The sequence below is a fragment of the Pseudochaenichthys georgianus genome, chromosome 11 (genome assembly GCF_902827115.2).
Source record: "Pseudochaenichthys georgianus chromosome 11, fPseGeo1.2, whole genome shotgun sequence".
Classification (NCBI taxonomy): domain Eukaryota; kingdom Metazoa; phylum Chordata; class Actinopteri; order Perciformes; family Channichthyidae; genus Pseudochaenichthys; species Pseudochaenichthys georgianus.
Window position 1 is genome coordinate 11,497,554 of NC_047513.1, and position 25,253 is coordinate 11,522,806.

Consider the following 25,253-nt stretch of genomic DNA (forward strand, 5'->3'; position numbering starts at 1 on the left):
CTGTACATGTACAATTCATTAATGACCTAAACTCTTTTCTGAAAAGGATTTTAGAAATGTACTTGTATCGGAACAAATATAGGTATATAATACCACCCTTGTTGACATACATTTTTATAGTTTTTGTAAAGGACTGTTTATTTACACCTAGTTTGAATAAATCTGTACGCAATTGTATCAGAAAAGCACATATTCCATTTCTTGCTGAGGTTGAGAGGAAAGTTTCGAAGTTTGAAGCTCCAGAGAGCAAGACTGCAAGAATAGGGAAAAAATATAGCCTTACTTTTTACAAAGGGAAGAAAAGTGTACCAGTAACTGTAAAGCTCACTAATTAGAGAAGTTATATCATCTTTGCTTAAGCTTAAAGGTTAAAGGGGGTTACGCAGAGGACTTTTCTCTGAGTGGGTGCAGTGACTTCCTGAAACCTTGTCATCAATTGAGGTTGCCATAAAGCACCATAGACTCAAGTCTATGCTAAGCTTCATATTTACCTCGAAAAAATGTCAAACTATTCCTTTAAATGCTTAGGACATACTTTGTACTTGTACTGTTGATGTTACCACATTCATTTGGCCATGAAGTGTAATAAGGCGATTTCACTTTTATGTTTGCATCATACCATCAACACGCCTAGCACAATGTTGTAATAAACAAAAATGTAAAATATACCCAGTAATTGCCTTCTTTGGTTGCTTTTGCTGTGCTGCCACGTCACCCTTATCCTGGCCAATAAGCTTGTGTCTGGCTTCTACTGATCCTCTTCCTCACCACCTGTTGCATCTTAATGCGACAGTTTATCTGCAGAAGCATGATCCGATAAGACTTGACATGGACAATTTGTTAGTAGTGGCGATTCACAACAGGAAGGTTCAGATAATGCCTTTTAAATGACAAGAGTGCTTTAGATCTGAGAAGGGCTAAACTGCTTCCAACACCCACTTGTGCACCAGCTTTTGACTACGAGTGAATCCCTTGTTTGTCATTGCAGGATGTCTATGAGAACTCTCCCCCTGGTTTTCATTAATCTTGGTGGGGAAATGCTTTACATACTGGACCAACGCCTACAAGCTCTCAACACGTCCGAGGACAATTCAGAGAAAGGTAGAGGTAGCTAGAAAAATGACAGGCTTGGGAGGTGCGTGTGTTTAGCTCCCAGTCACCCCTCCTCCTGACAAGCTGTATAGCTGATGCTTGAAAACTAACCATGTGCAGCATTTGCTTTACATGCACTGACAATCTCAAATGACAGGTCTGTTTTCTTTCGTTTTTTACCTGGAAACCTAACTCGGATGCAGGAGTGTGGTCAGAAAATGACAGAAAAAGAGGTATTCATGCAATACATGATAGTCAGCTCCTTGTGCCCCTGTAGCATTAGTGAAATGGTATTGAGACCTTTTACTTAGGATAAGTAAAATTAGCAGTTGTATAATTATATAGCCTAGCTAGCCACATAAAGCTTTACCTTATCTTGTTTACTAATTGCACAGCCGTTGTAAGGATAAACACAACAACAAAAAAGAGGCTAAACAATTTTAAAGTATGTGTATCTTGCCATGTAGGAAGCTTGGTGTGGGGCCATGTCTCAGCACAGGGTTCTATTGTCTAATAAGTCTCCAATGGGCATAAAATAACAATAATTAACCACCTTTCTGTTTCTGTGTCACTCACAGTTATGAATGGCATTGTGGGGGCCATGTTTAGTAAAGACTTTATGGATGAACTTCTCAAACCTCAGCAGCTGTATTCTCACCGAACCCTGAAAACAGTGCTAACTCGGATAGCACACGCCTCCATCATGAGGCTGAACCCAGCCAGCATGGACAGGGTATTTACAAGATGAAAGGAATGTATTACATGAGGTCACTTTAGTGATTTTATTTTATAACATTGCATTTCAAACATTGTTATTTAAACGTTGTGCTTAACTTCTGTTGGCAGTTTACTTCTGTCATCATTGGCCAAACGTTCCATAACAACCTGTCAGCATTCTGTTATTCAATGGTTACCAGGTTAGGCAATTTCGAAAAAAGGAAAAAAAAGAGATTACAAACATATTCAAGGCTCTCTACTACGTCGATGAAGCATTTAAGAAATATTGCCTACCCCAGCTTTAACAATGTTTTTATACATCATATTGTATATATCATATCATATCGAAGACAAAAATCTTGCAATACATGATAAATAATTGTAAAGAACAGTATAATCAAGGGTTATGGCCACGCAAGGGCTGCCCAACACTGGCCTACTGTTGTTTTATATTTTCAGGATTTTATCAGGTCAAATACTGAGGGTTTTATTAATGGTTTAAGTCCCCTAAAGGTGTCAACAGGGTCAAAATAAGTTGTCAAAAATTGCCAGTCTTAGAATATTAAAGGCAGTTTGGTTTGATCGCAGTGGTGGCATGTCCCTAAAGTGTATACCTTCTTTCTTTTTCCCTCTTTAAGCTTTACGAGCTGATGGTCATGGCGTTCAAATATCAAATCTTCCTTTGTCCAAGGCCTAAAGACCTGCTGCTCATCACTTACAATCACATAGATACCATCAGGGAACTTGTCAAAGACACTCCTGTGGTTGTGAACCAAGTGGACGAGACACACAGGAAGATCATCGAGGTATGTTGAGAGCTGTTGTGTAAATCAACCTTTAACTATCATATTGACTGTTTTATGCTGCATGTTACAGTGTGTGCACGAGTCTGAACATGCATGTGCATACTGTCTGGATTCTAGCTGTCAGGTTTTAACAGAGCTGCATCCTGTCTGGCCTGTTTTTCTTTATGTATACTGTAGGTATACTCATCTTTACCCGAAGGTGAATTCCAGCTTCTCAGACAAACGCTGCTCATATTTTTTCAAGACATGCATGTTCGAGTAAGTCCTCTGCTTTTTGTTTTTTCAATTCTCCTTACATGTCAGTCAATGCAGTGCAGTCAGTACATGTCAAATAAAATATAGCCTTGTTTGAATGTTGTTTTTTCTTCTTAGGTGTCACTTTTCCTCAAAATTCAAGTCCAAAATCCCAACGGACGTTTTGCCCTGTCAACATCAGGCCCAGTGCCTCATGGGATAGATGTCCCAGGGCTCATTAGGTGACAAACATTGTGTTTTCTGATTTTAGAAGTCTGTTGAACTATCTTTTACATACTAAATCTGACATAAACCATGCCTTCTCTTTTTAAAATGTATGTATTGTATGCATGGTCCTTACAATAATATGAAAATGTTGACACAGCGCTGTCATATAACTTTAAATAATCCTGTACCCCTTCTTTTTTTTTACCTTGCATCTATTATCATTCAAATACTACAGTCTGAAATATACTGAACAATATTAAATAATTAAATATTAAACTAATGAATATTAAGTTATCTCTCCTGTCACCTTTCTTTTCTATCAAGATGTTATGACGTCTTATGTAGGTACATTGCGAGGAAATGTGTGGCAGACATTCAATGTCCCCAGAGGATGATTCCCAATGAATATGGGAATCCTCTGACTTGTGGTCGTGTTCGAGATGGTAACACGTTGTAAAACGTTCTGCACTTAACTGCATGTCACTACTTATATAAGACATTTCAAACCGTAAGCTTATAAAATGGACAGAATTGTTCTACAAATTGTTTCAGCTTTTCAGAAAAAGCAATACAATTATCCCTAAAGTTAAGATCCTTTTAAAAAACAGTTAACAATGTCAGATTCGTCACTTAGAAGTATGATACTTTAATTTCTAATGACTCAATTCTTTGTTTGTCTTAAATGATAAACCTATAAAAAAGAGCTAGTAACGAGGCAAGAAAAAGGGAATCAATTTGCTTACTAACATGTTTTCACACTGGGTAACTAGTTCGTAAAGACCATTTTTTACTGTTTCAGAACAAAATATTAAATACTTTTACACACCAAGCCTATTTTCTAATCTGGTGGTTGGGTATCATTTTCACACAGCCAATCACCTCCATTGGTGGCACCCCATGTAGCCGTTTGTATGATGCAAGTCTCAAGGCTCCTCTGACAAGCTGAAATGTCTTAACTTGAAAATGTCCTCTGACAGCTTAAAAGCAATATCTCAATATTCCACGGTTTCATCATCTGCTTCCTGTTACAGGACGTTTGACGGAAAGGGCAGAGAAGTGAGACGGAGTGAGTTCCCCTCAGGAGGAAGTTACAGCAGCTCTGTGAGAGAGGGGTGCTTTGAACTGCACGGAGACAGAGTCATCCGACTGGGCATGGACATGTATGAACTGTACACCACATGTACTAATGATGACATGAAAATAACATACAAGTTTGATTTGATTGGTACATTTATTTCGAACAAGTAAAATAAATAATTACAAAACAAATGTTGCAGTGCATAGTCATGTAAGAGAAATCAAAACAAAAAATGACATTTACAACAACAACAACAGCATTAGCAACATAAACAGTGCCACATCAAGTGTTCGAAAAGGAGTGAGAAGAAGTATAATTTATTTAATCTCACCCCCTTGTCCCTAAATGATTTATTTATAATCTATAATCTGCAATAATTATCATTGTTATACATTATTATTGATATTATTAGTATTATTAATCTGCTTTAGTGGTTTGAACATGACGCTCCCTTGTGTTACATGAACATAGGTACACTGTGAACCATCCAGAGGAGACACACACTTCGAAGGATACCTTTGTCAAGGTAATAAGAGGAGTGTTAAAGAGCAGAAGCTACAAGCATTTCTTTTTGGGAGGTCACAAGGTTGAATGAAGAGTAGAAAACTCCAAATAGTGTTATTTTCTCCTAACGTTTCATATTGATTTCTTATTATACATGTTGTAAGCTCTAAATCTAGCAGAGAAAACAGATCGTTCTTGTCATCTTGCACATATTAATAGACACTGCAGAAAGCACTCAAAGGTCTCAAAGGTCCCCAATCATTTTGCATCAAATATTGTATCCTGCAGGCTTAAGACCCTCTTTCTGTTCATGTATAACCTTCCTGTGCCCCCCCCCATCCTTCTGCAGACGGACAACACTCCTAACCTGCTGGCCAAAGAGGAGTTGAACCTGCTGGCTCGCCTGATGGGCAGCATGAAGGCCGAGAAAGAGCCCAAAGCTGAAACTGGCTTTTGGATAAACCTGTTCACCACGGACCAAGAGGAGGAGGAGGAGGAGGCGTGAGTGCTTTTCTTATCTTATACTCAGCTATTCAATTAACATGAACTGTTTCAAATATGACTCTGATGTTGTTTAACAGGGGAGCTTCAGGCCTAGCGGAGGAGCCCTTGTTTGAAGTGATAAATATTCAAGCGATGCAGGTAAGGTGATGTCATATCAACAATGTGAACAAACCAGTTTTAAGTTATAACACGTTACTGTAAATCATCTTAACATACTAGGGCAGGGGTGGGGAACCTTTTTCCTCTCAAGGGCCATTTCAATTTTTCCAACATCCTCCGAGGGCCGTACAAATGATTGACCTCTGCTTAAAAATACTAAAATCACAGCCCATTCATTTGGCCTTTCTTTCGTGCTGTGCAAAGAAAAAGCAACCTCTTAATCCAGATATCTTACCATGACTCGCGCATGCATGCACGTGCACGGTTGTGTGTGGACACGAGATGTGTGCAAATGTATTTAGTTTCCTCCATGATTTAAGTGTGGGGGGGGCATGCTCCCCCGGGAATTTTTGTTTTTAAATATTGAAGTTGAAAGCATCAATCTGGTGCTCTTTGAGAGCAACATTAGGAGATCTATGGAAACATCTCTCAACACCCAGATGAAACAGAACTGGAAGCAGATTTTATTTTTGTTTATGGATATTTTACAAATCACTCCTAGTTGGGTGGGTAGAAGGGGGTATCATGCACCCCCCTGAAATATACTTTTAATCAGCTTTTCTAGATTGAAAAAATGGTGTAGAAAACGATTAGCTATGTTAAAAAGTTGAAAAATTGTCCCACATATATTTTCTTCCCAAATTAGTGTTTATTTACCCTAAAAATCGAGTTTCACTCTTTTTACACCTTTCACTATATCTCAGCCATTATTGCAGGTAAAAGAACAAATAAGGTATCCAGATCACAATGAACACAATAACACTATTCTTAAAGTGATCACATGTGTCTGTGGCATGCTATTATGCCAATTAGTGCCGCCATTACAAGAAAATAGCATTTTAGTCTTGTACCAAGAACGATGTATTTTGCACCGACACAGAAATATTCTTATAATCAGTGTTTCCTAAGTGTAAAAAGTATGTAGAAAATGATGAGCTATGTTAAAATATTGTCTGGATGTCCCACATGTATTTTTTATGCAAATTAGTGTCACAATTGCAAAAAACGGAATTTTCACACTTTTCACTCTATCTCAGCCATTATTGCAGATACATGAACAAATAATGTGTCTAGACCCATGTTTTGATGATCAAAGATCACAATAATACTATTCCCAAAGTGATCACATGTATCTGTGGCATGCTATGCAAATTTAGAGACGCCAATATTGCAGTACAGTAAGTGAGCACATAAGGTGTCTAGACAGATGTTGTGTATTTAACCAATATTTATTTGTTTTGTACTAGCCTACAGCAAGGGTCAAACATCATAATATAAGTATTGATGTGACTACTCTTTCCCATTCCAGATAAGCATTCAAGGTTCGGCTCTCCACTATCTGATTAATACTCAATCTGAATCATCGTTTTCAATGCTATCATCAGAGTCAAATTCCTCTTCCTCTTCGTCTTCCTGTCGTGTCCAGGAGATCAACCAGGGAGGTTGGCAGGACAGGACCACACCGGTCTCAACACTCCATCAGTCCTCATCCATCCCTGCTCCTCATCATAGGGGTTTGGTTTTTCTAAAATTGATTCATCAGCTCGCTTGTACAGGGCGACGCGATGGTTCACACGTTGGACGTGCGGCTTCAGAGCATCATAGCATGGAGGAAGGCGAGCAAGGTCAACCTTAGACTTGGCAGTGAGTTTATCGTCCTGCCCCACCATTTTGCGCAGCAACTTGGCACGGACTACATCCACTGAAGACTCACGACTCTCTCCATATATCAGACAGGTGAATGCCTCCAACTGCTTCATCACCTCAGGCTTGACATTCCAGTTGTCACCGAGTTGACTGAACGCCCTGTGAAACTTCGGGTTCTTCTCCAGCTTTTTCAAGGGCCCCACCTTCCCCTTCCCTTTGAAGGCACTGGTGCAGTCTTCTCCGCTGAACACATGGAATCCAAGAAGTGTGGCACAGTAGTCTTCTCCCAGGGATTCTGCGAGCTCAGAGAGGTTGAGAAGTTGTCTATGTTTCCCTGACCCCGTATCCAGGTATATAGTCAGCAGAGTTGGGTGTAACGCGTTACAAAGTAACGTTACAAAGTAACGCGTTACTGTAATAATATTACTTTTGTCGGTAACAGAGTAGTGTAACGCGCTACTTTTATAATTCAGTAATCACACTACAGTTACTAACATTTCCCCGACACGCGTTACTTCGTTACTTTCTAAAATCAGTCATAATCAAACCTCAACAAACACCTGCAAAGAACACATGCTAAGGTGAAGCTAACGCACAGCTATTTGTTGTTTGTTTATATCACATAGTCTGTTGTTCTTCTCTGTTTTCCGGTTGTTGCCTGTTTTGAATGACGAATACACACTACCGCTGCCTGCTGGTAAGGAGAGTTATTGCCACTCACGCATGCGCAGTTCGTACGTGCTCGGCTGAAGTCTTTGCGGTGTCTGGTTCCAGTGCAACACATGGCCAACACGCAGGAGAACACGCCGACGCAACAGCGTGAGCAGAGATAGACTGCGCAAAATATACAGATAGCAGGAGACAGAGGACAGCCACGGTCAGATAGGAACACATTCAGGATCTGGATCAGTCTTATGCGACAATAGAAACTGAACTAAAGAGAACATTTGAAACTTTAGCAGATCTGCCTGCAGGGAGGGACGGGCCGGCCCTGCGAGTAAAGTAACGAGTTACTCTCTACATAAAGTAACGAAGTAGTGTAATATATTACTTTTTTTTAAAGTAATATGTAATATGTAATATATTACTTTTTTTTAGTAACGACCCCATCTCTGATAGTCAGCCTGATGGCATTAGCGTGGTAAAGAAGAATCACAAAGATATCTGTGTCAGGTGTTCAGACTACAGCATTCTTGTACCCAAGGGCAGCAGCATGATGAAGGTAGAGTACCACCCTTGTATCAGTCTCTTCCTGGTTGCTGTAGATTGTGGGGAGCTCACTTACCTCAACCTGATACACAATGGGACAATGCACTTTGATCAACAATGACAGAGACTAGACACAAATCACGGATAATCACTTAGAGTATAATTAAACCATCAATCACTTTTAATATGGGCTTTCAATTTACCTTGCCATTTGAGGAGAGCAGTTGATGGGCTCTCCCTTCCACGATCAGCACTGCCATTTCTGTTCTCTCCAGCCTTGAAGCTGCCTGTTGATCACTCCATACTCGCAGCAGGAGCTGGCAGAGTTGCTTTTTGTTGTCATCATTTGTGAGAAACATCTTGAAGTCATATGGCTTCCTGGTTGCTGGTCCAGCCAAAATGATCTTCTCTGAACTGCCACGTCTCAAGCTCCCCTGTGCTTTGATAGATCCTGGATGGTAACTGTCAGTCGAGAACAAAAAGTGCTTTTTGGCCATCATCTGATCAAGCAATTGTAGGCATATCTCCCCACAGGTTGGAGGAAGGTTGGTGAGGACATGGAGCAGAGCCATGCCATCCTGAATGAACAGGGCATCCTTAGGGTATGGCAGATCCTTTGGGGTGGTGTCCGCCAGAATGTAAAGAAAGGGTCCAATCATAACCACATGACGGACAAATGTATCTGGCCAACACCAGATGATGGGTAGGGCTTTCATACAGACACCAAGATCACATGTATTCAGGACCCACCTCTGATCCACCTGATCAGTGGCTAGCTCAGAACGCTTCAGTAGCTCACGAACAACTGTATTGTCAGTGATTGGTTGATTGATGGGCGTGCCGTGAAGTAGTCCACTGTTGATTTTCTGAGTGGGAGTGTTTCTGGTGTTGACTTTCAGGCTACGCTGTTGCGACTTGTCGATGACCGGTAGCATTCGGACCTTGTTGCTCTCAAACCCAGGCTTGACCACCTGGACCATGATTCCCCCAGCACTGTTGACAATGTTGCTGCCGTGCACACTGGGCGTGGTGTTATTCAAATTGTCCCACTCACAGTAGAATACCATGTTTCCCTCTCCTATCACAATTGCGGGTGTCCGATAGGATGAGACTTTGTCCAGGACCTTTGCCAGGGCAGTTTCCAACTCCAAACCAAATCCGTAGCTCTCAGAGTGGCCAAGCCTGTGTAATATTGTGGTGAGCTGCTTGCTTCTGAACAAGTGCCTGACAGTCACACAGAGTAGAATGTGTTTTGGTAACTTCCATTCTCCCTCTGACACTGCACTGCACAGTTCTTGCCCAATGGAGAATACCAGGCGCTTCATCTTTTCATTCGTCTCCATGTCTTCCTTGCCAGCCATAACCATGCTGAGAAACCGGACGAGGTCTGTGGGTAGGAGGTTTTCAGGAGTGAGCTCCATGTCGTCAGCTGTTGGCAGCCACTGTAGGTCTTTGGACTCTCTGAAAGCCTGCAGAATATTCCGGTGGAGTAGGAGAGCAACGTTTTTGTACTTGTCTGTGGTTCCGAGAGTGTAAGCTCGTGCAACGGCATTCGATACCGTGATTTTCAAGCTGTACACCAGCCAGAAAGAAATGGCATCAGCATTGTCGTGGTCAACTCTCGTAAACTGGATATGCTCCTAGATTGGATCTTTCTGTAGCCGTTTCAGGAGTTTCTCTGAGCGATAATTTGTGTTCTCGTACCCATTCAATTTCAGCTCTTCCACATACAGCAAGCGCAAGGAAGATATCCCCAACTTGTTTTTACTGTCGTATTTTATACCTGTTTACTTTATTCTCTTATTTTGTTATAACTATAATGATCATATAAAGATGTGCCTTTACCTCACTGGTTGTAGAAAAAGCTTCTTACACTGAATACAAATATAAATGCAACACTTTTGTTTTTGCTCCCATTTTTCATGAGATGAACTCAAAGATCTAAAACAGTTTCTATATACACAAAATAACCATTTATCTCAAATATTGTTCACAAATCTGAAAGATCTGTGATAGTGAGCACTTCTCCTTTGCCGAGATAATCCATCCCACCTCACAGGTGTGGCATATCAAGATGCTGATTAGACAGCATGATTATTAGGCTGGCCACAATAAAAGGCCACTCTGACGAGATTTATACCAGTGATGACACGTTAGGCTCGTGTTGTGTTCAAGGACCTTGACCGTGGCCAGGAAAAACAGGCACTCGCTTGTTTCATTTGTTTGCAGTCTAGATTTTTTTGTTGTATTCTTTTTTGCATGTGTTTATAAATTACCTCGAGGGCTGTACCAAATGGTCTCGCGGGCCGTACATGGTCCGGGGGTCGGAGGTTCCCCTCCCCTGCACTGGGGGAATACCTTATCAGGCCGATGCTAATTGTAATGAATGTGAGAAAAGACAGAAGCAACTACAGATCAATAGAAAAAGTAATACAATGTACTATATTGAGGTTAGGTCTTTTTTTTATTTTTATTTTTAAGCCATCATTTAAACTTTATAAGAGAAATTAATGATAAAATGAGAAGGCAAATTCAGCAAGGTAGGCCTATAGGAAATGTAAACAGCGTATGCCAGAGTGGTATACGATATGATTAAGTACTGATACTCAGTGTTGTTGTTTGCATTTGTGTCAAAGATAATATCGTGTAGCACAGAATAATGTAGTATGGGATGGAGGATGTTTTATACATTAAAATAAATAAATATACCATTATATAATAAAAAGTTTATAGCATAGGCATAGTATAAAATATAATAAATATAATTTATATAAATATATTCCATATTATTATGAGATTAACATTATAACAAGGTTTTTTTTTCAAATTATTAAAATAATGTACCCATTATGAAGAAGTGTCATACTTTTACAAAATAATATATATATTTTTAATAATTATTTAATAATATAATTTTTCCTCAATAACAAATTAATTACATGATATGACTGTCCATATTTCCTGTAGAGACTGTAGCTAACCAATTAATAACATCTTCTTAAACGACATCATTGGTTAATTATACATTTGTAAAGGATTGACCTGTTGATGGATTGTTTGTTTCAGGATGAACAGGTAACGACTGAGCTTGCTAGAATCGCTGGACAGTTTGCAGATGAAGAGCCGTCTGGAAATCTGAGCAGCAGCAAAGGAGACGACCTGCTGGCCATGATGGACGACCTCTAACCTTGATGTGTAGTTTCAACAAGATTCATTTTAACTCTGCCCGACTTTATAATAATTGTGTTTTCAATAAAGAATTTATTGAATATTGTTTGTTTGTTTTCTGTTATTTAACACAATGTCAGAATATAAATTAATCATTGATGAGACGATTATAGATTGTAAATGTTTTAATAAAACTGCCTTGGGATCTAGATTGAGGTGAATATGGTTGTTACAAAGTGTCCTAAAGGATGTCGTGTGTGTAGATAGGAATAAGAGACTACAACAAGAAGTCTAACCACCTAGGACTAGGAGTACAAATTGGAGGACACATTTTTTATTGTATAAATCCCTTCTATTTATTTATTAGAAATGGTGTGTTTTTCATCAACAAAGCATCTTTATTGACGTTTCCCCTGATTATAATCCTGTCTTTTATGTTCTGCAAACTCTGTTTTATGTGACAACTATTTCGGCATTCATAATTTGTTTCAATAGATGTATTTAAATATATCGGGGAGTATTATCAATATACAATGATATAACGTGTTTACAGAGTCATATAGTTACAGTTTGGTTTATGGAGCAGAGGTTTGATTTAAAGCCGCCTGCAGGGGGCGATGTTGTTTTATGTTGACGCACATCTGCGACGTACATTTAAACGTCATCACGCTGCGCTTCTTGCTTTGGGCATGTTACGGGGAAATCTCAACTTGTTTTCATGTTTGTTAACGGGGGGTTTTTTACCGTGAAATAAGGATTTAACAAGTCCAGGTAAATCTAACAAACATAAACTCGTACTATAATATATAACATGTACTCTGAGGAAGCTCTGTCGTACTTGTTCAGGTCGCTGCTAACACTAGTTAATTCTCACATTTCAATACTTTTTCTGTCAATAAATGTGTCTTCCTATATTGAGTAGAGACCATTACATTGAGTTATATGTTGTACAGTGATATGTGGTATTAAGATAGTTTTCTAAGAATTCATATTTTCCAAAAAGGCTGGTTTTTAGCCAGTAAATAGTGTATCAATAACGACAGTGCATATGTTTAGAGCTATGTCAATTTCTGCCATGTGTTTGGAAACCTAATTTAACACATGTATTCATTTCATATTCAAGAGTAATAATATCTTTTTTTCTGCCCTGAAGCCTAGTTGTGTTCCAGTTATTGTGTATGTCTGCTGATTGACTCTTAATCAGTGCTTTATTAAATGCAGGTGTGTTGTTAAGGTTGTGGCTACACGTGACAAAGACAGTGCTCGCATCAATTCTATCAAAGTGGTTAATTTAGGAGAATAAAATATTAATTGTAACTTCTAACTTTCCTATTCCTGGCCTGTATTCAAATGTATATGTATTAATACTTAACAGAAAGTTTACAAGTGGAGGCTGTGTCCAAGCTTTAGTTGGAAAAAGTAGGAGTAGGAAAAATACAACTGAACTGCAGTTTTTCAGCTCTAAAAATAAATAGTTGTTATCACATTTGTTCCAAATGTCCCAGTGTTTGGTTATCTTAAGACCCTTTTTTTTATTTCATTAGTTTTCAGGATCAGTTGTAAGAGTTATCTGTACAGCATGGTAAAGTGGGTTAGTTTACAGTGACGGCAACAGCGATACCTAACAAATAATACATACTGTAGGCAAACAGCAATATAACATGTTACTTAATAATATGCAATTCACAGTTTTACAACTAATTTGTTTGTCTAATCTTCTTCTTGTCTGTAGGTGTCCCTGGCCTCTGCAGATCCTCTTCTTCAGCGTCCATGGAGTCAGAGAGGAGTGACTCCCCGCCCTCGGGCTCGGCACCTGTAGCTGAAGTCTTCAACTCCATCAGGGAGCGCTCCATCGCGGAGAACAGCATGGTGGTCCTGCTGCAGGGCCTGCAGGGCGAGGTGACCACGGTGGAGCTGAGGAACGAGAGCTCGGCGCGGGGCCGCGTGGTCAACGTGGACGCCTTCATGAACGTACGTCTGGACGATGTGACGTACAAAGACAGGCGGGGTAAATCCAGCCAGCTGCAGGACATGTTTATCACAGGCAGGAACATCCGCTACGTCCACATCCCAGACCACGTGGACATAATGAAGACCATCGAGGGCCATCTGGCCAAGATCCACCGCGTGCGCAACTTTGGCAGTAAGGGAGGAGGCAGAAAAGAGTACGCCAAGAAAGCTAAATAACTCCTATACCTTTGAGATACGCAAGAGTATTTTAAAAACACTTGGAGGCAACAACAACAATAATGTTAAGACAGGTATCACAATCCAGCAGTTTTCCACCTGAAGATGAAATAAATGATTGCAGGGACGAGAGCAAGAAATAAATCAGTTTCAGATTCTTTTACTTTTTTTCTTCTAAAATCTTGTTTGATATGTCCCTCTTTGTTTGAGCTTCTCACACTTAATGAGCATACTAAAGGTCGCCACCTGTGATGATACAGGCTGAACAATCTGTCGGTATATCATGAATAATACTGGATTTATTTTTCGAGGACTGCAGCCATGATAGATAATTGATTTTGTTTGCTTTTTCTACAAAATGTCAAAAACTGTGAAAGTGATAATTATCCTGAGCCCAGTGACATCTTCTAATATCCTGTTGTGTCCACACACACACACACACACACACACACACACACACACACACACACACACACACACACACACACACACACACACACACACACACACACACACACACACACACACACACACACACACACACACACACACACACACACACACACACACACACACACACACACACACACACACACACACACACACACACACACACACAGGAAAGCTTTGACAAAATTATTTTTGGGGTATTTTTGCTTTTAAAAATGACTTCAACATTTCAAGTTGTAGATGAATTTTCTTTAAATGGATGAATCAATGGAATACGATGAGTGCGCCTCTTAACACAACATATGTATATTTATGAACCACTGGATTAGCTAATGAGTTGAATATTATCTCTGTGTTGGGACTTGGGGTTGGAACTGACACACATGGTTTTATTTACAGTATTTTGAAAAAGTAAGAACATTTTCGTAGCACAGACAGAAATAATGAATACAGATGTTTGTGATTAACTCATTTGCCCATGCCAACATTTTCTCTGTTTCAGCACATGACTCGTTCATTACAATTAAATTGAAATGTTTTCATAATTACTATGCACACAGGTGAGACTATCAAATCCAGTTGATGAAAATATAATAAATATGACAGAAAAGTGTACAAAGGCTGAACAACAGACCTCCTTTCATTTTTTGAAAAACATCAAACTAACAAAAATAAAACGGTCGAATAAAAAACATGAATACATGTAAAATAGGGTTTCACATCTCTACACCACAATTGTATAGTGAGTTAGTTTTGCCGTGTGTTGATAGTAAAGAGAAGGGATCTTTGCATTAGTTGCTACTTCATGAACAAAATGTGGTTTTGAGCAGAAAAACAACTATTTGGCTAATTGTGTGATGTATTGCTGTTTTTATATGTTAATGAAAACCTAACTGTAAACACTTGTTGGCGTTTTGCTCCTGAGCCCGACAGAGCCCATCTGTCTGTCTGTGAAGAGACTTAATAACTGCCCCCATGCAGGAAAACATTAGTCACCATCAATGCCAGTCTTGTGGAGGGAAAAACAAGCAGGCATGTTTCCAGAGCCTCAGGGAGCTGTCAATGTGAGCCGGGATGCCACTCTGTGTTCAGCCACTGGAAACGTGCAGAGCGGAGTGAAAGGAAGAGAGTGTTTCACTTTGGAAACTGCCGTCCCAGTGTTCTCCCGATGCACACATACGATTGGGAATTTGAGGAATTTGCAAAGGGGTATGTTATTCCTACACTGTCAGGAAGAGGACAGGCCTGACATAACACAGGCAGCTGGGGCAGATAACCCTGCACTTGTAGATAGATGGGATTGGCAAGCAAATACTACATTATATTAAGAAATGTACACACAGGAATGTCCCTCAGCGGTTGGATCATTGTTTTAGCTGTGTCCCCGGTGTGTTTTTAGGGACATGTTTTCCCCTGAATGCTTTAAGAACTGACATTGGGAGCATGTGAATGACAGCAGCCCACATAATGACTGCTTACTGCTCTGCTAAAAACACGACCGAGCGCCACATCAACACTCACTAAACTCAGAGTAGCACTTTACTGAGGCGCAACCGCACATACAATTCTTTAACAAGACGCAGCCGAGTGTCACTGACTGCAACGGTGGTCAAAGAAGTACTCAAGTAAAATGTCCAATACAGCAAGGAAAAAATACTCCGGGTTACTACGGGTTTTACATGTTACAGTATTTCTTCACTGCTACTTTTACTCAAGAAAAACGGGTATTTCTTCCACGACTTCACGTTCTTTTTGTAACATTAGCATGACATGGAAATGGTCCTTTCAAACTGGTGCCTTTGTTCAGTAGGCTACAGGAGTAAATGTACTTAAAGGAAACATTCCCAGCCTTTGATGTGGATGTCCAATCACTGTGGTAAATGTCAATTGAAGCAATGCATTCCTCAATGGGTGCTATACTGACTGAGACAGTTGAGTCTCCGGCTGCAAAATGTGTTTTCCTCTTGGATCCAGAGCTTTCATACAACATGACAGAGACATAGTTGGAAGAGGAAGAGAAAACTGCCTCCTGGATTTCTAGTCTCTGCATCCACTTATTCTTCTTGCTTGTATTGCAAACTAGTCACATTTCTAAACGCAAAAATGGCATAACAAAATAGACATGGATACATTTGACAGTGTTTTGGCTGACTGATATTCAGCCGCAGTCATTCAAGCCAGAGTATACGGTCGAGGTGAGGCCTCTGGGTGTCAAAAGCTCATGCAATGCATCCTGGTTCATAGGCACTGCATAAGTACTCAGCTTCAGTAAACCACGCACAGAGGAATGTGTTGCTTATATTGCCCAAATGAACCATTAACACTGACTGGACATCTACATAAGAAAGGTCTAACTTTCCCCTTGTATTACTTGCACCTGCTGGCTCCACTGTTTGCTTAGTAAACTCAGTTAAAGACACAAACTGCACTGCTGAGGTCTCCCCCCCCCCCCTGACGCTTAGATTAAAATACAAAGAGCTCAATTAATCCACAAACCCCTGAAGGCACCGCGGCCCTGTGCCCATGTCAGCTGATTCCTGCAGCTATTTCCTGTCCCACCCTCCTGGTTTAACAGTGAACAGACCTCACTGTGGTGCGTTCGTGGCCAGCAGAGGAAAGATCACCTCCCTCTGGTCAGTAGTGTGGCTCAAATCTGCACAGAGGCAGAACAACTCCAGTAAAAAGGGTTTTTTCTATAAAAGTGAGGACTCTAGAGAGTGGTTTATCTACTTTTGGTGGATTTTATTTTACAGACAGATGCCATTGGCACATACTTGTGTTTCACTTATCTCTCAGGAAGAGGAAACACCTCCTTCTCAACACATGTGAGGAGTGTTTCTGGCTGGTCCTCCTCCAAAGGATGGCAGGGAGTGGATCATAGTGGAGGGCTGCTCCCTGTGAAGCAGCTACATCAGCTTCTGTCACAAACACTGAGTGGCCCACATCCTCTCACTGCTCCATCCAAATGATCTGCGTGTTGGCTGACACACCAGGTCAACATTGGATCTATGTTCTTTCTTTTTCCATTGGAATCTTGTGTTCAAGTCAAGCAGACAGCTTCCATCCAGGACCAAGGTGAGTGATGACTTCAGATGTGTATCTTTTAATCTTAAAATACTTCAAATGTTGGCCTATGTACAAATCCAATTATTATGGGTCATTCTGTCTCAGATTTTATATATATATATATATATATATACTATAATATACTGCAGTGACTTTGCTTTCAGGCAATAAACAAGGCAACACACTTGTTTATTAGTAGGGCCTGCACCATGTTCTTTACAATACCACAGACCATAAAACATTTATAGGTCCAGCTACAAAGAAGAAAATACCCATCTTTTTTATGCATTTAAATACTTTTTTAAAGACCCTTTCATTCACTTTCTACTGTGCTAATGAATGTATGCTTGACTGTCTGAGACAGTCGACTCTTTGTGGACTACTGTAAAACAACAATTCTCATATTCAATGGTTTCAGATTTCATCTTTTGACTTAAATAGGATTATCTAAGCAGGAAGTGTGGGAGGGTTGAATGGGAGTGCATTTTATAGGGTTACATAAACAGCTTCAGCTGCCGGGCTTTGCATGTGAAGTTATTGGACTTGTCTGGAAATCTTAGGTGTTAAATCTGTCTGCCTGAGACTGCGGCTGCTGTCTAAAATGGACATGTGTCTCCCTCTGGTATTTGTGCTTCAAGCTCGGGCAGACTACACCACAAACTGTCCGCTTCACGCAGTGAGGGAAGCTCTGTGGAGCTCCGTATAAAAACACATGTATTTTAGTGTACATTTGCCAACAGAGAAGAGTTTGACACACGAGGACATACTAATCTTTTTTTAAATAATAATCTGTTTTCTTAAAACAAGAGAAACATAATGTACAGGTGCAGTCAGATTACATTACATGTTACTTTGTTAGACGCTTTTATCCAAAGCGTCTTACTCAATACTGTGGACAATCCCCAAAGGAGCAATTTGGGGTGAAGTATCTCAGGGCCAGGGCACAACGACATGCTGACTGCAGTGGGGTTTGAACCTGTGCTCCCCTGAACCCAACACCAACGCGCTTGGCCACTGCGCCACAGCCTCCCAGATCCTTTCAAACTCTTTCCAAAATAAATCAACTTGTTGTTTCCAGAAAAGAGAGTTGGCACTTAAAATACATCCGAGTCCAGAGAGTACGCGTTACTGTAATAATATTACTTTTGTCGGTAACGGAGTAGTGTAACGCGTTACTTTTATAATTCAGTAAACACACTACAGTTACTAACATTGCCCCGACACGCGTTACTTCGTTACTTTTATAAAATAATCACACTCACTGACAGACAAGAGGGGTTTCCGCCGCAGGTTACATACAGGTACAGGTACATGTAGGCCTATGTAATCTGCGCGACTCGCGAGACCACATCTCCACGTGCAGTGCTGCATAAACATGGCTGAGTCTTTTCATCTGTAAACTTCCTCAACGCGGCCGCTCGCTCTCTTTTGTTGATCGCTCTCTCACGGGTGAACAGTTCAATGTCCCGCTTCATTGTAGGATTTATGCCATGTCTCTACCACTTTAGTTTGACCATCTCTGTTACTAAGTTATGGAATACTAAATAAATAAGTAATTAGATACCTTACCGTTACTGCGCTCATAAAGAATGATAAGAATAATGCGTCTTGAACTGGTTTCATTAATTAGTGTCTTGACGTTTCACAGACTGTTAGCTTGTTGTGGTAGGCTGGTAGCCTATTTTAGAGCATATAAAAAGAAAGACTTGTGTTATGTCTTCCTTAATGCAATAGTAATTGGGGGTGCAAGTGGAGCGCCGCAGTCTGCGTGATCTGCCTGTAGGGAGGGGCGGGCCGGCCCTGCGAGTAAAGTAACGAGTAAAGTAACGAGTTATTTTATGTAGAGAGTAACGAAGTAGTGTAATATATTACTTTTTTAAAAAGTAATATGTAATATGTAGCCTAATATATTACCTTTTTTTAGTACGACCCCATCTCTGTCCGAGTCTATGCACTGAAATCAAGGAAATCAAAACTTAATTTTAGAACCAGACCAGGTGATTCAGATTTGAATATGAATATTCCTTCGCCACTAGCAGACTGTTCCACTTTTCCTAGCGAGATTAAGATGGGAAATCAATACCATTTCGAGATCCAAGTCTACAGCCAGTAGCTAGTTAGCCTAGCTACATAATAAAAAGAGGGGGATAAAGCTAACCTGGCTCCTTCCAAAGGCAACACAAACCTCCTAAAGATCACTGATTAACATCCCTTTATCTTGTTTGCTTAATCAGTACAAACCAAAGAGTAAAGACAACATTTTGCTGATTTGCTATTTGCTGATATGTTGGTCCATTGCCTGGCACGACATATTTGGGCACATCACTCCTTAACTGTTTTCAAAATAAACAAACAAGATAGAAAGTTTAGTCGATGAGCTCACAGATGGTTTAGTTTATTTTGTAAAGATAGCTGTTTTCCCGAAGTTATGCTTAAACTAAGAGAGCTAAGCTAACAGTGTGCTAACTCCTGTAAAGACTCAGATTACAGAAAATCGGACTTGATAAGAAGATTATATCTGCAGTGTGACAAATGTTTGATCAACAGTCTGGTCGGTGGGCATGTAGAAGTGCTGGGTGTAAAGGCCAGAAAACAATGTTTGACTTTGCACCAGCGGAAATTTAATTGCCCACTTAAGTTGTTAAGGTCTGGGGGCCACAAATTGAGGGTGCAGATGGAGTCATGCTTCTTCTGTCTGGGAGTTAAATGGCAAACAGAGGGCAGCGCTGGTTGAGACCCACCGGTTCCCATGAGTCAGCGGCCAACATAGAGACCACGGATGTAATTGCACTGCCAAGAGTCACCGGGATAAAGATCAGGGCGGGAGAGCCCCCCGAGTGGCAGCGATTGCAGCAGGGCATGATTTTGTTTTCTCCCCGGAGAGAAAGCACCAGAAAGAAAAACATTCGGCTCCCACGCACATTGTTGTTTTAATGACAGGGAATGTGAGGGATACATTCTTTTTTTACTAGTAGGAGACTTTAGTATTATGGCATTTAAAGTTAGGAAACTTGGAATCCTATTAACATTTTGGATTTTAACAACAATAAAATGCAACAGGTGTTAGCTATGGTCAATACTACTAATGGAGACAACTACCCTACATTTCCTGTAGCCAAGGAGAGATTGGGCCTTCACTGACAAAATGTCACTCAAAAAGACACACAGAAACCAGGAAGAGACTCAACTGATAACAAAGAAACTCAAAGTGACTACGGAAAAACTCAAAATTCCAACAAAGACAAATGAAAACAACCATAACAATAAAAACACCACAAAGAGAAAAAAGTAAACTACAAAGAGACAAAACATTCTTCCAAAGTCACTCAAAATTACTGCAAAAATATTTTTAAACAATTACAAAGCAACATAAGGAGACATTTCATTACTAAAAAGACAATGAAAATTACTACAATGCAACTCAACAACTCAAAATGAACAAAAAAAGACATAATAGCATGAAGCGCCTTACCAACTATACAGACTTTGTGTCTTGCTCTTTGGTAGGAGAGCTGGTGGAGCATTTTGCATGTCTGAAGGCACATTCTGTCATAACCTACACATCTGTGTGAAGACACCATACTTTCAATGGTCCAGTAGATATAGCTGCTAGTGTATATAGCATGCTAACATGCTAACAAGTTTAACTCAGATGTTTGACCTAGTAAACATTACACCTCCATAAAATCAACTGAAAGCATTGTCATCATGATGGTTCTTGCTGGTGGTGTAGGCCTAAAATACATCAACATACTTAGCCTTTAAATGCCAACAGGAAACAGACAATACGTATCTAACTGTGAGTTTAAAATGCCACGACTATTTAAATCTCACAAATAGACATTGAGATATATTTTACATATTTTATTTGTTTTTCTTTGCTTTCTTAGATGTCCTTTGGGCTGTTTCACCACCATCCACAATTAGTTTTAATTGTGTGCAGCTGTGGGCAGCCCCTCTGCTTCCTTTTTGCATTGCATTGTTGGAAAATAGTGGAACACAACAAAATAAGCATATTTGTATACAAGTTGATTTGTATGTACTCTCCAAAACCCTTCTTGAAAGTATGAAACATTGAGTTTTGTACTACTTTTGGATACTGTATTTGATCATCCACTCCGTAATTATAGATACTTTGGAGATAGAATTCATTAAAAGTGCCTCAGCATCATTAGAAAAAGAGACAAGACATATCAGAATAAATGCAAAATAAACCAGAACAATATGTTATTGTGATAACATATTGTTAATAGCTGGGAGTATCCAAGTCATGTGACTTGTTTTCTGTGGGAAAAAAAGGACAAAAAAAACATGTGCTCGACTCAGGAAAAGAGCCTCCTGAGGCACTGATGTCATAAATATAAACATCCCCATCAGACACAGAGGGCCTCATGTTTCTGTGCTCACCGCAGGCTGAGTGTAAAACACAATGTCCTCTCTGCTGACCTCTGACCTCTGCTGTAGATCACAGAGGTAATGAGAGGGGAAAGCCTTTAAATGAGCTCAGGCTTCCTTAATGGGTTTAAAAGCGACATCATTTTATAACGTGATAAATACTCACTGTCTCCTTTTCCTGTGGTCTGTGGTAGGTGTTGGAGTTCAGTGTGTAACAGGAAGTCCTGATGAAGATTTGAAGCCTCTGTGAAGCAGGATGGAGCCCATTAAGAAAGACATGGAGCTGCTCAGCAACAGCATGGCCACCTACGCTCACATCAAAGGTAAAACATGTCCCTGTGGTTCTCAACCCAGGGTTCGAGGCTCAATCAATGTACCATAGCATGAATCTTTGGGGTCATTTGAAATATACAGGAAAAAATAACGTAATTGTGCCAGTATTTTTAGAATATAGTTTCCAATATTTCTATGACCTTTTTGATGCAGTTGGAAAACGGAGGTGGAAATGGCTGCTTGTAATCGGGAATATTTCTGGAATACACTGTTATTAACAATGTGAACAGCTTATATTTGTATTTTTGGAAAAAGGGCAAAAACATGATTGTGTGCATGTAAAAGTATTCAATTTGCATAACACCAAACACACCTACAGTATCACCATAAGAGGCGGCAAAGAGATCAAAATCGAGATCTTTGTGATTATAACGTTGGGGCTCACTACTTTAAAGGTATTGTGCAAAATCCACTTTTCATTTATTTTCTACATCAACACGTGTCCCCATGGTGGAAAGAGATTCTGAAAGTTTCAGGAACAAAGACCCCCTCTCTTTTTGTCCTGATCCATTTATATAAAAACCTCTCTGAAAATGAGCTGATTAGATTTTGGCCACTTTATGATGTCATAACGATTATCACCTGAATCTCCTAGAGCACCATTGTGTTCTTTTTAACCAAATATCTCTCAGAGAGGCGTGGGGAGGGGCTCCTTATTTTCATTTAAAGTAACGGACAGAGAATCAGCACTTTTGAAACAGGGCTGAAACAGAGGGGATTATGGGATGCAATGATCTGTTTGGTATTTGGAGCCAAACACTTCAGAAACATGTTTGTATATATCTGAGACCTAATATATTGATGAAAAACAGCATAATAGGGGACATTTAATAAATGCTTTTGTGTTCCTCTCTTCTCTCACAGCCAATCCGGAGAGCTTCGCCCTGTACTTCATGATGGGCGTGTGTCTGGGCCTCCTCATGGCGCTGTGCCTCCTGGTATCCGCCATCGCCTGCAGAACACGCCGCCACCGCAGGGCTCCCCCCTCCCCAGAGAGGAGGAAGCTGAAGGACTCCAGCTCGGAGGAAGATGAGGACGAGGAGGATGAGGAGGGGGGCGTTGATGAGGAAGATGAGGAGGCGACGCAAATCCCTAAAGTGACCCTGGGGCCCCTGGGTGACGGCAGCTCTAACGGGACTCTGAGGAGCGTCAACGTGTTTGCGTCCGCCGAGGAGCTGGAGAAGGCGCGCCGTCTGGAGGAGAGGGAGCGAATCGTCAGGGAGATCTGGAGGAACGGACAGCCGGACATCCTGGTCACGGGGACGGGGACCATCGGACGGGTGCACTACCACTAACACACGCTTTGACTGTGATATGCTCCCTGACTGCAGAAGGCAGAAGAGACTTTTGGATCTGTGTGGCCGGCCATGTTCAAAATGAAAATAAGAGACTGTGTAAAATGGTAGGGGTGGTGAACCTTATATTTGCCCTCCGCAGGGTCATTATTGGTGGAACACTCCTATTCCTATATGGTGGAACACTCCTATTCATTGACAACAAATTGATATCTTGTCACAAGAGTCAATATTTTTAACTGAACTTCTAATGTGAACCACAAATGTAAATATTGATAAAACGTACTAAGATACAGAGACAGGACTGTTGTATTCTGCTTAAGTGAAACAATTTCAAGTTACATTACAACTATAACAAGTTAAAAAATAAAAAATAAGGACAACAGCAATAAAAGAAAAGAAAAATATCCTAACTCTTTTCTGCCCTAAAAACATTCGTACAATGCTTAATTAAATAAGACATTATGAAAAAATGAAATAATCATATGAATAAATACAGTAAATAAATGCACTAAAATCATGATGTCATTCAAAATACAATACTTTATTTAAATGTAATTTCATCTATGGCCTTTTTGAGAAAAAAATAAGAACTTTTCTTAAATTAAAAAACTGCTGGAATAAAATAACAATTCCAATCAATTGATTTATCAAATAAGGTGATATAATGTTGAGCTGAGTTTCATTGCAAAAGCTGAATTACTTCACTATTTTAAAAAGGGTTATATATTGTCTCTTTTTATTCACGTGATTATTATAAGTCTCATTCTGTAATTTAATATTGAAAACATATTTTCTCAATATATGTTGTATTATATCGCCTGTGACAACAGATTTAGTTTGCAGCATATTTGGCTTCATCTGTATTCTACCATGTCTTTGCAATGTGAATAATTAAAAGTTGAACCACTTTTACAATCAACAAAAGCACATATATGTATCAATAGATGTAGCAATGTCCATCTGTGATTATTTGAAAGTCAATCATACATTCAATTTCTTTCTGGCAATTGTAAGAAAAAGTAAACACTCAAGATGATTGGTTGTGTCTCCTAGTAAATTGAATATGTTTTTTTGTCTGTACTAATTGATGTGCTAATGGTTTTTGACAAATCCAAAATGCATTTTTAATTCCTAGCTTGATTAGCCTGACTTACAATCCAAAAACCTACAAAGATTGACTTAAATCAAAGATAATAACTTAAATAATGAATCACTTAAGACTATTTTTCAATAATAAACATTTTAGCAATTTGAACGCATTAAGTGATATGGTAGCTACATTTTAAAGACCACAATTTCTTATTCTTATGAGACATTTTCAAGCTAGAAGACAGTAATTAATTGCAGCCCTGGTGTAAGTGCTTCATAGTGGGCACATGTTAGCAGAGGATCTTCCCACAGAAAGAGACCTTGCAGTTTTTTTTCCCAGCCTTTAATTTGACTTGTGTCTCTGACCCCATCACTTCCTGTGTTCCCCCCCCCCCCCTCCCTCCCAGCGTCAGCTACAACACTGCAGCTCTCTCTGGGAACACGACTATGAAAGAGCCATTCACCTCAGCCCTACTGTAGATATTACCAATGCACAGCGATGTGCCCCCCCCCCTCAGAAGAAGAGTCTATTTCCTGTTGGCTGAAATGTTCCTCCACGGCCTCTGAAAAGGCTCAGTACTGCAGCAGCGTGTGTCACGTGTCGGTAAGTAGCACTGAATGAAATTGTTTTAGGATTTCCAGAGGGAATTTTTTTTCAATACTGACTAAAGGAGACAACTGATGGTGTCTGATGGTGCGATCAACCTCGGACACATGTCTTATTCACACTTGTTTAGGCCCCTCCTACTTGTTTGTTGTTCCACTTTGAAGAGATTTGCTCATTAGCTGATGACACGTTTCAAACACCACTGCATTAAACAAGACCATGTCACAGGCTGAAAGCAGAGGACAGTGGTATCAAGATATTTAACTAAGTCTTGAAGACTTATATTTAAATAAATGCCTGTGATGTCCCTATAGGGGAGTAACACCATGGTGATTGAGCTAATGGTCCACTGATAACAGCCTTTGCTTTTGCAGTAGGACTCTGTGTCTGGTTCCTGGAAACAATCACAATGAAGACATTGGATTTTTAGAATAGGAGTTAAAAAAAAAAAACACATGTAATTAGTGCCTAAAGCAATGAGT

The 25,253-nt window shown here is 40.0% G+C and overlaps 3 protein-coding genes across 3 annotated transcripts; all 3 read left to right on the top strand.

Annotated features, from left to right (window-relative positions):
* The first annotated feature begins 989 nt into the window (after positions 1 to 989).
* On the top strand, positions 990 to 11,452 carry oscp1a (organic solute carrier partner 1a). The gene is made up of 10 exons (XM_034095143.2): positions 990 to 1,101; positions 1,671 to 1,825; positions 2,448 to 2,615; positions 2,793 to 2,873; positions 2,988 to 3,091; positions 4,109 to 4,237; positions 4,627 to 4,681; positions 5,009 to 5,160; positions 5,241 to 5,301; positions 11,245 to 11,452. The coding sequence occupies exons 1-10, from the start codon at positions 990 to 992 to the stop codon at positions 11,362 to 11,364; spliced, it is 1,137 nt and encodes a 378-aa protein (XP_033951034.1). The 3' UTR covers positions 11,365 to 11,452.
* Positions 11,453 to 12,019: 567 nt separating this feature from the next.
* lsm10 (LSM10, U7 small nuclear RNA associated) lies at positions 12,020 to 14,005 on the top strand. The gene is made up of 2 exons (XM_034094705.2): positions 12,020 to 12,117; positions 13,079 to 14,005. The coding sequence occupies exon 2, from the start codon at positions 13,117 to 13,119 to the stop codon at positions 13,531 to 13,533; it is 417 nt and encodes a 138-aa protein (XP_033950596.1). The 5' UTR covers positions 12,020 to 12,117; positions 13,079 to 13,116; the 3' UTR covers positions 13,534 to 14,005.
* A 2,561-nt stretch (positions 14,006 to 16,566) lies between these two features.
* eva1bb (eva-1 homolog Bb (C. elegans)) lies at positions 16,567 to 24,113 on the top strand. Its single transcript, XM_034094549.2, has 3 exons — positions 16,567 to 17,058; positions 21,639 to 21,767; positions 22,642 to 24,113. Exons 2-3 carry the CDS (start codon positions 21,701 to 21,703, stop codon positions 23,070 to 23,072), a joined length of 498 nt encoding a protein of 165 aa, XP_033950440.1. The 5' UTR covers positions 16,567 to 17,058; positions 21,639 to 21,700; the 3' UTR covers positions 23,073 to 24,113.
* The last annotated feature ends 1,140 nt before the right edge of the window (positions 24,114 to 25,253 follow it).